Source organism: Notothenia rossii (genome assembly GCF_949606895.1).
Source record: "Notothenia rossii genome assembly, chromosome: 1".
Lineage (NCBI taxonomy): Eukaryota > Metazoa > Chordata > Actinopteri > Perciformes > Nototheniidae > Notothenia > Notothenia rossii.
Window position 1 is genome coordinate 54,396,524 of NC_136912.1, and position 17,443 is coordinate 54,413,966.

The 17,443-nt window shown below is 46.2% G+C and overlaps 1 protein-coding gene across 3 annotated transcripts; it reads left to right on the plus strand.

The window, feature by feature from the left end:
- Positions 1–722: 722 nt before the first annotated feature.
- cUnh19orf25 (chromosome Un C19orf25 homolog) lies at positions 723–12,838 on the plus strand. 3 transcript variants are annotated; one of them, XM_079670162.1, is made up of 3 exons: positions 723–912; positions 3,153–3,319; positions 11,960–12,838. In XM_079670162.1, exons 2-3 carry the CDS (start codon positions 3,178–3,180, stop codon positions 12,130–12,132), a joined length of 315 nt encoding a protein of 104 aa, XP_079526288.1. In that variant the 5' UTR covers positions 723–912; positions 3,153–3,177; the 3' UTR covers positions 12,133–12,838. The 3 variants fall into 3 exon arrangements, with proteins under 3 accessions (XP_079526288.1, XP_079526286.1, XP_079526287.1); XM_079670160.1 differs by lacking the exon at positions 723–912 and adding an exon at positions 956–2,489 and having other exon boundaries at positions 3,108–3,319; XM_079670161.1 differs by lacking the exon at positions 723–912 and adding an exon at positions 1,651–2,489.
- Positions 12,839–17,443: the final 4,605 nt, after the last annotated feature.

Sequence of the window (17,443 nt, forward strand, 5' to 3'; positions counted from 1 at the left end):
CTCGTTTCATCTGGGTTCCTGCTCATGTTGGTGTGGAGGGTAATGAACAGGTGGATATTCTGGCCAAACAAACACTCAGAATTACGAATATAGACATTGAAGTTCCGCTCAGCAAAGCGGAGGTTAAAGCATTCACACATATATATGCGCAAACAACATGGCAAGATCATTGGGACCTTAGTGACACAGGAAGACATCTTTATAACATTCAAAGGTATGTGGGTGATGGAAGGAAGGTGGGGTTTAAAAGAAGGGAGGAAAATGTCATTTCTCGGATGAGAATAGGTCACACAGGTCTCAATCATACATTAAGGGTAATAGGAAAGCATCCAACCGGAAAGTGTACACACTGTAGCCAGCCAGAAACGGTTGAACATGTTTTGCTGCATTGCAGGAAATATAGTATTCAGAGAAATGTGCTTTTCCAAACACTGAAGAAAGCAAAATACATTGACTTTTCGCTATCAGGGCTGTTAGGGAAAACATCAGGCAGTATATATTGTGAGCTTATTACGTTTCTTAGAGAAATTGATAAATTTAAAATAATCTAGAGTTTTGGTTTTATTTATTTTGTTGTTTTTGTTTGTTTTATTTTGTTTATTGTTTTCTGCATAGTCTCTTGTCCATACTCCAGTCCAGTTGGTGGCGGTAATGCACCTAAAATTTGGTTTGCCAACCGCCAATAAACACTAAAGAAGAAGAAGAAGAAAAAAAGCAAGCGAAGAAGAAGAAGAAGAAGAAGAAGAAGAAGAAGGAGAAGAAGGAGAAGGAGAAGGGTTATGGCTAGAAAGGATCCGTCTAGTGTAAAACTCTCGCGAGAGTTTGGCTGAGTGTCACGTGGCTGAATGTTTACATTTAGCAGGCAGCCTTTCAGTTACGATCGTTAACATCAGTTGGCCACAGCAAATGATGGTGAGAAGCTAAACTATGTATTAATTATGTCAATGACAGGGAGTGTGATTTTTGAAATAGGGTGTTAGCGGTCTTGTTGGTGTTCAAAGAAGAATGACAACACTGTAGATCACCAACACTATGGTTTATTTTTTATTCACAGGCAAGTCAACGTTGTCGCAGTAAAAGTCCCAAGATAGCTCCTGGTGCAATAAAATGTTCCCTTGCAGTGTTTTACTATTAAGTCTGATGTTTCTCTATTAATATTGCTGCTGCATTAATGTGTATGTTGCATCATGTTACTGCTGTAGATGTGTTTCCGAGCCGCTCCGATTACAACGAGAGTTACAACGAGAACATGACGTCATATTTACACTAGACGGATCCTTTCTAGCCATAACCAAGGAGAAGGCTGCCTGCCAAGCGTAAACATTCAGCCACGTGACTTGCAAACTCTCGCGAGAGTTTTACACAAGAGCCATAACCGGGCAGATTGGGTAGTGACAACGTCAACTAATCTCTCCTGCGCTGGCTCGTGTTTACCAAGAGTTCTGTATTTAGCAGTAGTGATTGCAAAATGAAGCTTTGAATGAAGCGTCGAACCACTTGGACAATTGTGTCGGAAATAGGTTCATTTCTCGAAGCTTCAGTTACAGCGACCTCTCCTGGCGAAGTGCAAGGCTGCAGTGGGTTTAACGTATCTTTGCCTTGAAAAATATTCGAGACACACACACACACACACACACACACACACACACACTAAGACTGAATATCATGTTCTATTTGCAATTAAAGATTGATAATAGTGTGTATTGGGTTATTGAGAAGAGACTAGAGAGTGCTTGACATTTTTTTGGGCGGAGACGGCCTTTTATCAGTTATTAAAGTATTAAAGTTGAAAAGCAATGATTAAAAGTTTAACTATTCCGAGCTTTGAACCAGCTGCGCGGAGGATATCGCCGCACCCTAGCCGCCGGCTCTATACACTGGGCTATCAATTCCTTAGACCATCGAAGTGTTTTTATATTACTGATTGTCTTTTTGTTCACAACTTCTCCACTTTTCGAAGTGTTTCACGAGCCAGAACGATCTATTTTTCTTCCTGGCTTGCTATAATGATCCAATGCAATGCCAACAACAACTCAACAGCAACAATGCAAACTCCGACAACAACCCACTCATTGCGCATTGTTTAGAGAGGTTATAAAGTGTTGAAGCGCTCAAATTTGAAACTGTCATCTGTCAGAATCGAGACGAGGCAGTCCATTGAATCACCTGATTGGACGGCGAACCAGTGAGTTGATTCATTCAGGAAATGAAGCAGTTGCTGGTTCGGACGTCACATGTCACGTGATTTGAAGCAGTTGCTGCTTCGGACGTCACATGTCACGTGATTTGAAGCAAGCTTCGAAGCACTGCTTCTATGGAATAGGAAGTCCAGGGTTGAAGCTCCGTTAGAAGCTTCAGTGTCAAACTGCCATCACTATTTAGCAGCATTTTGGTCATTTCTCTTCCTGCAGTTCGGTGTACGTTTCAGAAGACATTCCGGAGAATTCCAGAGACCCGCCGCTCTATTTCAGAAAGACGACTAAACACCAGTAAGCACCGGCTAACTAAACCTCCGGCTGGCTCAACAACCTGCGGAACTCCGTCTAACAGTTAAACACATTAGACCACAACTGCTTATAGGCGAACATTACACTGTATCGTATTTGACTGAAGATGTCTCATGAATCTGAAGGACTTTATGTTGAATTAGGCGTAGTCATATTTCCACGGGTTTCACCAATTGTGATGCCCAGACCAAATTTTTCTAGCTAGTTAGCATTATGTCCTCGGTCTGTAACGCTGGATGATAGGTTATTAATGTTAAATAAAAGAAGAAAGCTAAACGACACCACTGATGTGAAGTTATACAGGTATATGTTTATTAAGATAACTGGAATTTGTTTAGGGCCGAGTTTAATACTAACGGGTATTACTTCGGAAACGTATTTGAGCCAATTATTTAGTTACTATAAAATCCATCACATTATTATTTCTCAATGTATCGGATCAATAAACAGCTCAGATGAAGGCTTCACGTGAAGGGTCAGTGATGCACAGGGCATACAGTAAATACAATGGTCGCTAATGAGCACCCTCTGTGTGTCACTGTTGGAGTGGCAGACATAGGGTCAGTTTCTCTAATTTTAACAGCACAGTTTCCTCCTTAGGATCACTGCTGACCTCAGAATGTATGATGTTTGTGTGCTATGCAGAAGGTGTAGCCTGGTCTGCAGCACAATGAATCTTGGTTCTAAAAACAAGAAGCGTGTGGTTCTGCCGAGCCGTCCAGAGCCCCCCACTGTGGACCAGATCCTGGAGGACATCAACAGAGCCCCCCCCAGTGACCCGGTCTTTAACATCCTGGAGAAGACAGGACACGGTGAGTCCACACTACCCAGCGTCCCCTGTGGTTTACTGACTTTCTCCTGAGTGAACTGACTGGCTCTTTTGTGGTTTGCTGACTGTCTTTTTCTGTAGCTTACCAGCTGGTTCTCCCATATAATTAACTGACTTTTTATTTGTAGTTTACTGACTGTTCTCCTGTAGTGTACTGCCTGTTCTCCTGTAGCGTACTGCCTGTTCTCCTGTAGCGTACTGCCTGTTCTCCTGTAGCGTACTGACTGTTCTCCTGTAACGTTCTCCTGTAGCGTACTGGCTGTCCTCCTGTAGTGTACTGACTGTTTTCCTGTAGTGTACTGCCTGTACTCCTGTAGCGTACTGACTGTTCTCCTGTAGCTTACTGACTGTTCTCCTGTAGCGTACTGACTGTTCTCCTGTAGCGTACTGGCTGTTCTCCTGTAGTGTACTGACTGTTCTCCTGTAACGTTCTCCTGTAGTGTACTGCCTGTTCTCCTGTAGTGTACTGACTGTTCTCCTGTAACGTTCTCCTGTAGTGTACTGCCTGTTCTCCTGTAGTGTACTGCCTGTTCTCCTGTAGTGTACTGCCTGTTCTCCTGTAGTTTACTGACTGTTCTCCTGTAGCGTACTGACTGTTCTCCTGTAGCGTACTGCCTGTCATCCTGCAGCGTACTGACTGTTCTCCTGTAGCTTACTGGCTGTTCTCCTGTAGCGTACTGACTGTTCTCCTGTAGCGTACTGACTGTTCTCCTGTAGCGTAATGCCTGTCATCCTGTAGCTTACTGACTGTTCTCCTGTAGCGTACTGTCTGTTCTCCTGTAGCGTACTGGCAGTTCTCCTGTAGCGTACTGGCTGTCCTCCTGTAGCGTACCGACTGTTCTCCTGTAGCGTACCGTCTCTTCTCCTGTAGTTTACTGACTGTTCTCCTGTAGCGTACTGCCTGTTCTCCTGTATTTTACTGACTGTTCTCCTGTAGTGTACTGCCTGTTCTCCTGTAGCGTACTGACTGTTCTCCTGTAACTTACTGACTGTTCTCCTGTAGCGTACTGACTGTTCTCCTGTAGCGTACTGACTGTTCTCCTGTAGCGTACTGACTTCTCTCCTGTAGTGTACTGACTGTTCTCCTGTAGTGTACTGACTGTTCTCCTGTAGTTTACTGACTGTTCTCCTGTAGTGTACTGACTGTTCTCCTGTAGTGTACTGACTGTTCTCTTGTAGCGTACTGCCTGTTCTCCTGTAGCGTACTGACTGTTCTCCTGTAGCTTACTGACTGTTCTCCTGTAGCGTATTGTCTGTTCTCCTATAGCGTACTGGCTGTTCTCCTGTATTGTACTGACTGTTCTCCTGTAACGTTCTCCTGTAGTGTACCGACTGTTCTCCTTTAGCGTACTGTCTGTTCTCCTGTAGTTTACTGACTGTTCTCCTGTAGCATACTGCCTGTTCTCCTGTAGCGTACTGCCTGTTCTCCTGTAGCGTACTGCCTGTTCTCCTGTAGCGTACTGACTGTTCTCCTGTAACGTTCTCCTGTAGCGTACTGGCTGTCCTCCTGTAGTGTACTGACTGTTTTCCTGTAGTGTACTGCCTGTACTCCTGTAGCGTACTGACTGTTCTCCTGTAGCTTACTGACTGTTCTCCTGTAGCGTACTGACTGTTCTCCTGTAGCGTACTGGCTGTTCTCCTGTAGTGTACTGACTGTTCTCCTGTAACGTTCTCCTGTAGTGTACTGCCTGTTCTCCTGTAGTGTACTGACTGTTCTCCTGTAACGTTCTCCTGTAGTGTACTGCCTGTTCTCCTGTAGTGTACTGCCTGTTCTCCTGTAGTGTACTGTCTGTTCTCCTGTAGTTTACTGACTGTTCTCCTGTAGTGTACTGCCTGTTCTCCTGTAGCGTACTGCCTGTTCTCCTGTAGTGTACTGCCTGTTCTCCTGTAGCGTACTGACTGTTCTCCTGTAACGTTCTCCTGTAGCGTACTGGCTGTCCTCCTGTAGTGTACTGACTGTTTTCCTGTAGTGTACTGCCTGTACTCCTGTAGCGTACTGACTGTTCTCCTGTAGCTTACTGACTGTTCTCCTGTAGCGTACTGACTGTTCTCCTGTAGCGTACTGGCTGTTCTCCTGTAGTGTACTGACTGTTCTCCTGTAACGTTCTCCTGTAGTGTACTGCCTGTTCTCCTGTAGTGTACTGACTGTTCTCCTGTAACGTTCTCCTGTAGTGTACTGCCTGTTCTCCTGTAGTGTACTGCCTGTTCTCCTGTAGTGTACTGCCTGTTCTCCTGTAGTTTACTGACTGTTCTCCTGTAGCGTACTGACTGTTCTCCTGTAGCGTACTGCCTGTCATCCTGCAGCGTACTGACTGTTCTCCTGTAGCTTACTGGCTGTTCTCCTGTAGCGTACTGACTGTTCTCCTGTAGCGTACTGACTGTTCTCCTGTAGCGTAATGCCTGTCATCCTGTAGCTTACTGACTGTTCTCCTGTAGCGTACTGTCTGTTCTCCTGTAGCGTACTGGCAGTTCTCCTGTAGCGTACTGGCTGTCCTCCTGTAGCGTACCGACTGTTCTCCTGTAGCGTACCGTCTCTTCTCCTGTAGTTTACTGACTGTTCTCCTGTAGCGTACTGCCTGTTCTCCTGTATTTTACTGACTGTTCTCCTGTAGTGTACTGCCTGTTCTCCTGTAGCGTACTGACTGTTCTCCTGTAACTTACTGACTGTTCTCCTGTAGCGTACTGACTGTTCTCCTGTAGCGTACTGACTGTTCTCCTGTAGCGTACTGACTTCTCTCCTGTAGTGTACTGACTGTTCTCCTGTAGTGTACTGACTGTTCTCCTGTAGTTTACTGACTGTTCTCCTGTAGTGTACTGACTGTTCTCCTGTAGTGTACTGACTGTTCTCTTGTAGCGTACTGCCTGTTCTCCTGTAGCGTACTGACTGTTCTCCTGTAGCTTACTGACTGTTCTCCTGTAGCGTATTGTCTGTTCTCCTATAGCGTACTGGCTGTTCTCCTGTATTGTACTGACTGTTCTCCTGTAACGTTCTCCTGTAGTGTACCGACTGTTCTCCTTTAGCGTACTGTCTGTTCTCCTGTAGTTTACTGACTGTTCTCCTGTAGCATACTGCCTGTTCTCCTGTAGCGTACTGCCTGTCATCCTGCAGCGTACTGCCTGTTCTCCTGTAGTGTACTGACTGTTCTCCTGTAGTGTACTGACTGTTCTCCTGTAGCGTACTGACTGTTCTCCTGTAGCTTACTGACTGTTCTCCTGTAGCTTACTGACTGTTCTCCTGTAGCGTACTGACTGTTCCACTGTAGCGTACTGACTGTTCTCCTGTAACGTACTGGCTGTTCTCCTGTAACGTTCTCCTGTAGTTTACTGACTGTTCTCCTGTAACGTTCTCCTGTAGTGTACTGCCTGTTCTCCTGTCGTGTACTGACTGTTCTCCAGTATCGTTCTCCTGTAGTGTACTGCCTGTTCTCCTGTAGCGTACTGCCTGTTCTCCTGTAGTGAACTGCCTGTTCTCCTGTAGTGTACTGACTGTTCTCCTGTAGCGTACTGCCTGTCATCCTGCAGCGTACTGACTGTTCTCCTGGAGTTTACTGACTGTTCTCCTGTAGTTTACTGCCTGTTCTCCTGTAGTGTACCGCCTGTTCTCCTGTAGCGTAATGCCTGTCATCCTGCAGCGTACTGACTGTTCTCCTGTAGTGTACTGACTATTCTCCTGTATCGTACTGACTGTTCTCCTGTAGCGTAATGCCTGTCATCCTGCAGCGTACTGACTGTTCTCCTGTAGCGTACTGACTGTTCTCCTGTAGTGTACTGACTGTTCTCCTGTAGCGTACTGCCTGTTCTCCTGTAGCCTACTGCCTGTTCTCCTGTAGCCTACTGCCTGTTCTCCTGTAGCCTACTGACTGTTCTCCTGTAGCGTACTGTCTGTTCTCCTGTAGCGTACTGCCTGTTCTCCTGTAACGTTCTCCTGTAGCGTACTGGCTGTCCTCCTGTAGTGTACTGCCTGTCATCCTGCAGCGTACTGCCTGTTCTCCTGTAGCGTACTGACTGTTCTCCTGTAGTGTACTGAATGTTCTCCTGTAGTGTAATGCCTGTTCTCCTGTAGCGTACTGACTGTTCTCCTGTAGCGTACTGACTGTTCTCCTGTAGCTTACTGACTGTTCTCCTGTAGCATACTGATAGTTTTCCTGTAGCTTACTGGCTGTTCTCCTGTAGTGTACTGACTGTTCTCCTGTAACTTTCTCCTGTAGTGTACTGTCTGTTCTCCTGTAGTGTACTGACTGTTCTCCTGTAACGTTCTCCTGTAGCGTACTGCCTGTTCTCCTGTAGTGTACTGCCTGTTCTCCTGTAGTTTACTAACTGTTCTCCTGTAGCGTACTGACTGTTCTCCTGTAGCGTACTGACTGTTCTCCTGTAGCGTACTGCCTGTCATCCTGCAGCGTACTGCCTGTTCTCCTGTAGCGTACTGACTGTTCTCCTGTAGCGTACTGACTGTTCTCCTGTAGCGTACTGACTGTCCTCCTGTAGCGTTCTGACTGTTCTCCTGTAGCGTACTGACTGTTCTCCTGTAGCTTACTGACAGTTCTCCTGTAGCGTACGGTCTGTTCTCCTGTAGCGTACTGGCTGTTCTCCTGTAGCGTACTGACTGTTCTCCTGTAGCGTACTGCCTGTTCTCCTGTAGCGTACTGCCCGTTCTCCTGTAGCCTACTGACTGTTCTCCTGTAGCGTACGGTCTGTTCTCCTGTAGCGTACTGGCTGTTCTCCTGTAGCGTACTGACTGTTCTCCTGTAGCGTACTGCCTGTTCTCCTGTAGCGTACTGCCTGTTCTCCTGTAGCCTACTGACTGTTCTCCTATAGCGTACTGTCTGTTCTCCTGTAGTGTACTGACTGTTCTCCTGTAGTGTACTGCCTGTTCTCCTGTCGTGTACTGACTGTTCTCCAGTATCGTTCTCCTGTAGTGTACTGCCTGTTCTCCTGTAGCGTACTGCCTGTTCTCCTGTAGTGAACTGCCTGTTCTCCTGTAGTGTACTGACTGTTCTCCTATAGCGTACTGCCTGTCATCCTGCAGCGTACTGACTGTTCTCCTGGAGTTTACTGACTGTTCTCCTGTAGTTTACTGCCTGTTGTCCTGTAGTGTACCGCCTGTTCTCCTGTAGCGTAATGCCTGTCATCCTGCAGCGTACTGACTGTTCTGTAGTGTACTGACTGTTCTCCTGTATCGTACTGACTGTTCTCCTGTAGCGTAATGCCTGTCATCCTGCAGCGTACTGACTGTTCTCCTGTAGTTTACTGACTGTTCTCCTGTAGTGTACTGACTGTTCTCCTGTAGTGTACTGACTGTTCTCCTGTAGCGTACTGCCTGTTCTCCTGTAGCGTACTGACTGTTCTCCTGTAGCTTACTGACTGGTCTCCTGTAGCGTAGGGTCTGTTCTCCTGTAGCGTACGGTCTGTTCTCCTGTAGCGTACTGACTGTTCTCCTGTAGCGTACTGCCTGTTCTCCTGTAGCCTACTGACTGTTCTCCTGTAGCGTACTGTCTGTTCTCCTGTAGTGTACTGACTGTTCTCCTGTAGCTTACTGACTGTTCTCCTGTAGTATACTGACTGTTCTCCTGTAGTGTACTGACTGTTCTCCTGTAGCGTACTGTCTGTTCTCCTGTAGCGTACTGACTGTTCTCCTGTAGCCTACTGACTGTTCTCCTGTAGCGTACTGTCTGTTCTCCTGTAGTGTACTGCCTGTTCTCCTGTAGCGTACTGACTGTTCTCCTGTAGTGTACTGAATGTTCTCCTGTAGTGTACTGCCTGTTCTCCTGTAGCGTACTGACTGTTCTCCTGTAGCGTACTGACTGTTCTCCTGTAGCTTACTGACTGTTCTCCTGTAGCATACTGATAGTTCTCCTGTAGCTTACTGGCTGTTCTCCTGTAGTGTACTGACTGTTCTCCTGTAACTTTCTCCTGTAGTGTACTGCCTGTTCTCCTGTAGTGTACTGCCTGTTCTCCTGTAGTTTACTAGCTGTTCTCCTGTAGCGTACTGACTGTTTTCCTGTAGCGTACTGCCTGTCCTCCTGTAGCGTACTGACTGTTCTCCTGTAGCGTACTGACTGTTCTCCTGTAGCTTACTGACTGTTCTCCTGTAGCGTACGGTCTGTTCTCCTGTAGCGTACTGGCTGTTCTCCTGTAGCGTACTGACTGTTCTCCTGTAGCTTACTGACTGTTCTCCTGTAGTATACTGACTGTTCTCCTGTAATGTACTGACTGTTCTCCTGTAGCGTACTGTCTGTTCTCCTGTAGCGTACTGCCTGTTCTCCTGTAACGTTCTCCTGTAGCGTACTGGCTGTCCTCCTGTAGTGTACTGCCTGTCATCCTGCAGCGTACTGCCTGTTCTCCTGTAGCATACTGACTGTTCTCCTGTAGTGTACTGCCTGTTCTCCTGTAGCGTACTGACTGTTCTCCTGTAGCTTACTGACTGTTCTCCTGTAGCATACTGATAGTTCTCCTGTAGCTTACTGGCTGTTTTCCTGTAGTGTACTGACTGTTCTCCTGTAACGTTCTCCTGTGGTTTACTGCCTGTTCTCCTGTAGCGTATTGCCTGTCATCCTGCAGCGTACTGCCTGTTCTCCTGTAGCGTACTGGCTGTTCTCCTGTAGCGTACTGGCTGTTCTCCTGTAGCGTACTGACTGTTCTCCTGTAGTGTACTGACTGTTCTCCTGTAGTGTACTGACTGTTCTCCTGTAACGTTCTTCTGTAGTGTACTGCCTGTTCTCCTGTAGCGTACTGCCTGTTCTCCTGTAGTGTACTGCCTGTTCTCCTGTAGTGTACTGACTGTTCTCCCGTAGCGTACTGCCTGTCATCCTGCAGCGTACTGACTGTTCTCCTGTAGTGTGCTGACTGTTCTCCTGTAGTGTACTGACTGTTCTCCTGTAGTGTACTGACTGTTCTCCTGTAGTGTACTGACTGTTCTCCTGTAACGTTCTTCTGTAGTGTACTGCCTGTTCTCCTGTAGCGTACTGCCTGTTCTCCTGTAGTGTACTGCCTGTTCTCCTGTAGTGTACTGATAGTTCTCCTGTAGCTTACTGGCTGTTCTCCTGTAGTGTACTGACTGTTCTCCTGTAACTTTCTCCTGTAGTGTACTGCCTGTTCTCCTGTAGTGTACTGCCTGTTCTCCTGTAGTTTACTAGCTGTTCTCCTGTAGCGTACTGACTGTTTTCCTGTAGCGTACTGCCTGTCCTCCTGTAGCGTACTGACTGTTCTCCTGTAGCGTACTGACTGTTCTCCTGTAGCTTACTGACTGTTCTCCTGTAGCGTACGGTCTGTTCTCCTGTAGCGTACTGGCTGTTCTCCTGTAGCGTACTGACTGTTCTCCTGTAGCTTACTGACTGTTCTCCTGTAGTATACTGACTGTTCTCCTGTAATGTACTGACTGTTCTCCTGTAGCGTACTGTCTGTTCTCCTGTAGCGTACTGCCTGTTCTCCTGTAACGTTCTCCTGTAGCGTACTGGCTGTCCTCCTGTAGTGTACTGCCTGTCATCCTGCAGCGTACTGCCTGTTCTCCTGTAGCATACTGACTGTTCTCCTGTAGTGTACTGCCTGTTCTCCTGTAGCGTACTGACTGTTCTCCTGTAGCTTACTGACTGTTCTCCTGTAGCATACTGATAGTTCTCCTGTAGCTTACTGGCTGTTTTCCTGTAGTGTACTGACTGTTCTCCTGTAACGTTCTCCTGTGGTTTACTGCCTGTTCTCCTGTAGCGTATTGCCTGTCATCCTGCAGCGTACTGCCTGTTCTCCTGTAGCGTACTGGCTGTTCTCCTGTAGCGTACTGGCTGTTCTCCTGTAGCGTACTGACTGTTCTCCTGTAGTGTACTGACTGTTCTCCTGTAGTGTACTGACTGTTCTCCTGTAACGTTCTTCTGTAGTGTACTGCCTGTTCTCCTGTAGCGTACTGCCTGTTCTCCTGTAGTGTACTGCCTGTTCTCCTGTAGTGTACTGACTGTTCTCCCGTAGCGTACTGCCTGTCATCCTGCAGCGTACTGACTGTTCTCCTGTAGTGTGCTGACTGTTCTCCTGTAGTGTACTGACTGTTCTCCTGTAGTGTACTGACTGTTCTCCTGTAGTGTACTGGCTGTTCTCCTGTAGTTTACTGAGGGTTCTCCTGTAGTGTACTGACTGTTCTCCTGTAGCGTACTGGCTGTTCTCCTGTAGTGTACTGACTGTTCTCCTGTAGCTTACTGACTCTTCTCCTTTAGCGTACTGCCTGTTCTCTTGTAGCGTACTGACTGTTCTCCTGTAGTGTACTGTCTGTTCTCCTGTAGCGTACTGCCTGTTCTCCGGTAGTGTACTGCCTGTTCTCCGGTAACGTACTGCCTGTTCTCCTGTAGCGTACTGCCTGTTCTCCTGTAGCGTACTGCCTGTTTTCCTATAGTTTACTGACTGTTCTCCTGTAGCGTACTGCCGGTTTTCCTGTAGTTTACTGACTGTTCTCCTGTAGCGTACTGCCTTTTTTCCTGTAGTTTACTGACTGTTCTCCTGTAGCGTACTGCCTGTTTTCCTGTAGCGTTCTCCTGTAGTGTACTGCCTGTTCTCCTATAGCGTCCTGTAGCGTACTGTCTGTTCTCCTGTATCGTACTGCCTGTTCTGCTCTGGCTGACTGCCTGGTTGTGCTCCTTCTCAGATGGGTCGGACAGCGATGTGGACCTGAGGTTCCGGCAGTATTCTCAGTATCTGGACCTGACGGAGCGGCTGCAGGAGGCTCGGGGCCGGCTGCAGCTGCAGAGAGAGGGGCTGCAGGTGGCGGGGGAGCGGCTGCAGAGCGACGTGGCAGAGGTCAGAGGTCAAACCCTCTGACCCGACTCTGTCAGAGACTCTCCTCTGCTTCTCTACTGGGACTTTAACTGACTTTTTTCAGTTCAGAAGGATGGTGGTTCAGCTAGATCAGTCAGACCTACCTGAGTGCCCTTCAGCCAAATAGCCCAGTGTAGGCAGCTCCTGACCTCGGGAAACATGTGAGGGTTGTTGCTGAAGGTAAGAGCGGATAGAATAAAGGTAAAAAGTGCAATCAGGCTGAGATCTTGACTGATACAATGGTTACAGACATTATCAACTGAAGTTGCAGTTTACTTCTTCAATCAATACTAGACATATTGCCATAAAATCACAAACTGACCAATTACTAGTTAAATTGGGTCGATTTCTGCTTTTGCTGGTCCGGTGTGCGATCTTAAAGTGGTGTGATTATGATGATTACTTTTTTGTTTGACTGGGAAGCTGATTTGTTTTAGGGGAGACCAGCACAGTGTCACACCAAAGCACTGCTGGGTCTCTGCGTCATGTTGGATCATCACATCAAAAAAGGCGACAGTGGCTGTAAAAGAGTCTGGTATATCACTTTGCTGTTTAAGTAAATATCCAACTTGTTTGCAAAAACTTTACAGTATGAAGTGATGTTATATTTGTCATGCTATGATGGACAGCTAACTTATTCTCAGATAAAGTCTTTAATAGTTGAGAAAGAATGTGATTATACTCAATGACAATAAATGTAGCAATGTTAGCGTTTGTTGTTAATCCGATCTATGTACAGTTTTGCAATGTGTTTTGACTGAGGGTAAGGTTTTGCCTTGTTATATTCACCAGGTGATTGTTCAGTCCTTGTAAATTCCCATATCTCATAGTTTTCGAAAATGATTCTGTACAATTCTGAAGTTCTTACATTTTCCATACAGTGCAAATGTTTAACGGTCTCACCCAGGGCCGCCTTAATGCACGGGCTAACCTGGGCTGAAGCCCAGGGGCCTACGGAGATCAGGGGCCTATCATGAGCCAATAAAAAAAAATATATATATATCTATATATCTATATCTATATATTTTTTTTTAAATAAATCAAAGGCTTTCAGAATATGAAACTTTTATTTCCAATATCACACGATAAATACATTTTTGAAGCTTGTAAAGAGAAGAAGACAGCTCTCCCTCGCCATACTGTTCTGCTGTTCCCCTCCCTCCGCTGAAATTATTAATGTAAGGCGTATAGTAATCATAGATAACACGGCAAGGTCCGTTACAGTTTGTTTTCATCTGGTTTCAAATAAACAAAGTCTTGGCTTTCAGAATATTAAACTTGTTTCGGCAAATACAGATGATAAATACAACTTTGAAGCTTGTAACGGCATAATTACAAGCGGAGAACGGAGTAACTTGATGTCACAGCAGGCATAACAACAGCCGGTGTTTCTCGTGAGGGTTTTCTTCGGGAAACAAACACAATACACTAGGGTGTCCGCGGGGTCTTAAAAAGTATTAAAAGTTGATAAATCAATTTAGCGAAAATTAAGGCTATTAAAAAGTATTAAAAAGTATTAAACGGCATTTTCCAAGGTATTAAGAAGGTTCACAGCAACGACAACATGAAAAACCCTTTAATTTACTGAAACGACATGTCGGGAAACCCCACAAGGCGGCCCCATGCATAGCGCGCCGTCAAATGCTGCTTATTATTTTAAGTTTCGTTGCCTTGCTCCGCTCTGTGTGTGTGTGTGTGTGTGTGTGTGGGGGGGGAATAAACGACTACCGTAACTGGTCCCAAAGGTGGGTAGACCGGCATACGCAACGCTCTGGGGGTCCAACTGCTCTGTGTGTGCCCTATATGATCATTTTCTGATAACGATGAAAGAGCCCGCCTCCCTCTCCCCACGTCTCCTGCTGCTGCTGGGCTGTCAGAAGAGGGGGAGAAAAAGAGAGGCAGTCACCGTTTATTAAATATTATTATATTATTATACAGAGAACAGAGTCGTTATCAATTTGTTTTAAAGCTCAATAAATAACAAAGAAGACCTCTGACCGGCACTTTCCTAATTTTGTACGGAAGATTTAAACTTTAACGGACATGTTGACCTGCGGAACATTTTTTTTACGGAAACTGCCGCATGGTCCCCTCGTTCCTTGGAAGAGGCGGAGAGGTGGGTGTTTTTCATCTGCTGGTGGACTACCTGAGAGATACAGCAGGAGAACACGCCGTCCACCGCGGAGAATAAACAGAAGGGCAACCATGCTAACCATGCTCCGGGGTCTTCTTCGCTGCTTTTGGTGTATTTTGGGCGGCAGCAGCGCCACTTACAGGCCTGACATATGTACTACATCGTTTCCAGCATTTCCAGCGGTCTAGTGTGAACTGACACTTCAATGAATCGAATGCGTTCGACTTTTTTGCGCTTGCGTATGCATTTTACCGTGTGAGGCCGGGGTCTAAGCCAAACTATATCCGGTCACAGAGATCTGCTATTTTAAAGTAAAGTCAACACATATCGACCCTAAATATAGTCTATATTAAGAACGAGAAAAGTCTTAACATATATATCCTTTTTTGTAAACATATGACAAATGTGTGAGGGTGATGACGTCAGAGCATCGTCCTATGTGCCAGGGCTTAGCCCCGGACAGCCCCAGCCCAATTTAACCCCTGGGTATTTGTGACGGAGCTCCTATATGGCATTACCCCGCTGAAGCTCACCAAAGTTTAACATATTTCATAGTTCAAAGTTTTGTCAATTGTTTTGTTTATTGGTCAAATACTGGTTTCTAATGGTTTCTGAGGAGTTTTACTGGAATGAAAGAGCACAGACTACAGAAGCAAAAAAAGCAGCATACTGCATTAAACCTGACCTTCACAGAGAGGTTGAAGTTCATGTGGAAAGGAGGCTTCAGTAGTCTGTCTGCACTCTGTTTAGTTTTGCTATCTTACAATCAATATAGTAAATGTGAGGTAAAGTGTGTTGCCAATGTAACCGGTTAGAACTCAAAGTTGCGATGAGGTCTTAAAATGTATGGAAAGGGTCTTATAAAAGGTATTAAATTTGACCTCAGGATTCCTGCATATACCCTGTACACACAAACGCAAAAATACACAAAACACGTACACACACACACACACACACACACTCGTGAGCTTCCCCCAGACCAGTAATCCAAACGAAAATATCTTCCCTCCGTAGTATTTTGATCATTTGATCCGCTAATCAATCAGATCAATGGATTCCAGAGATTTTTCTCAAAAATGATGACTCCGTAACAGTCACTGGGCACTATTTTTAACAGCCAATCAGAATAAGAATATGTTTCACATGTGACTTATTCAAATTGCGAGTGATTGAGTGACAGATGAAGGTTGTTTAGGAGAAAATGTCAGAGAAGAAAAAGTTTGAGAGTGGTGCTCGGAAAAGGAAATTGTTGAGGGAAAAGGAGTTTCGAGACAAGCAGCTATTGCAAAAAATGCAGAAGCTTACAGGTTATTTTAAACCTGTAGGCCAGGATGAGGATGAAGGACAGATGAGTTCTGTACCAAGCGGCAGCGGTGCCGGCCGCGGGGCCTCAGAGCCAAGTAGGCCGTCTGGTTCTGATAGCGATGGAGTAGCGGGAGAGGAAAAACAGACAGGAGGGACATTATCTGTTGGAGGAGATGGAGAGGACGACGAGGACTTGCTACGTGGAGGGGAGCCAACGGCAACCGGACAAATACATGAGGGAGGCCCGATACGTCACTCATCTGGAGGAGAGGACCAGGCGCGCGTAGAGCAGAGTGGAGAAGTGCGATCACAGCGCCTGCCGAGGCTATAAATGACTTTGATTTGTTGTTTAAATAGGGGGCCTACAAAACCCATCAGCCCCAGGTCCTGATGGCAGGTTAAGGCAGGCTTGGTCTCACCCTGAGCCCTTAGGACAGGAAGGTTTTTCCGCATCAAACCTCTATGGTGCTGAAGAGCCTCCATTGTTTTGAATTGTCTGCATGGTGCAGTTAAGATGGCGACATGTGTTATTGCACTTTAAATGTAAGTTTTTTCTCAAGTCCATAGTAAGTTTGATGAGGTTTTTCTTGCAGTAATGTATGTTCATATCAGATCTTGCCAATGCTCTTCCAATATAAGTGATGAAAGACAAAACCTACAGCTATTTGAAGCTATCATGAGGCTTCAGCAGGTTACCAAATATAATCAAGTATATTATTTCTATTCAAATATAATACATGTATTTTATCCGGTGACAGTGCTTTTAGTGCAAAATCCTTTAATCGCCTGCCTCGCCTTTACTGCAGAAGTCCTTTTACCAAAGCTTATCTTTTTTCATTAAAAGAGGGCTGAGGATTTTGTTCTCCATCAATTTCATGAAAAGCACGTTTAGGAGAGTCCAAAAAAGAATACAAATCTCCATCCTGCAAAGATTAATAAAGCGCCATTCGAAGCCCAATCTTCGGTTCCTCACTGATTGAAATATTTCATCTAGGAAATTGAAAAATCTGCTTTCTTTTGTTAGTACTGGAACTCTCAACAGCCTGTATGAGCTGGAGGCAACATCGAACATTATCGTGACCAAAACATGTTTTTACTGTTTGGATCGACACCTTACTTTTATTTGAACTGACTTAAAACATCCATCCATCCATCCATCTTCTCCCGCTTATCCGTGGTCGGGTCGCGGAGGTAGCAGTTCCAGCAGAGAGCCCCAAACTTTCTTTTCCCTGGCCACATCAACCAGCTCTGACTGGGGGATCCCAAGGCGCTCCCAGGCCAGTGAAGAGATATAATTCCTCCACCTGGTCCTAGGTCTACCCCTTGGTCTCTTCCCAGCTGGACGTGCCTGGAACACCTCCCTAGGTAGGCGCCCAGGTGGCATCCTAACTAGGTGCCCAAACCAGCTCAACTGGCTCCTTTCGACGCGAAGGAGGAGCGGTTCAACTCCGAGTCCCTCCCGGATGACCAAACTTCTCACCTTATCCCTAAGGGACACCAGCCACCCTGCGAAGAAAACCCATCTCGGCCGCTTGTACCCACGATCTCGTTCTTTCGGTCAGGACCCATCCTTCATGACCATAGGTGAGGGTAGGAACGAAAATGGCGCGGTAGACAGAGAGCTTTGCCTTCTGGCTCAGCTCGCTTTTCATCACAACGGTGCGGTAAAGCGACTGCAGTACCGCTCCCGCTGCTCCGATGCTCCGACCCATCTCACCCTGCGAAGAAAACCCATCTCGGCCGCTTGTACCCACGATCTCGTTCTTTCGGTCAGGACCCATCCTTCATGACCATAGGTGAGGGTAGGAACGAAAATGGCGCGGTAGACAGAGAGCTTTGCCTTCTGGCTCAGCTCGCTTTTCATCACAACGGTGC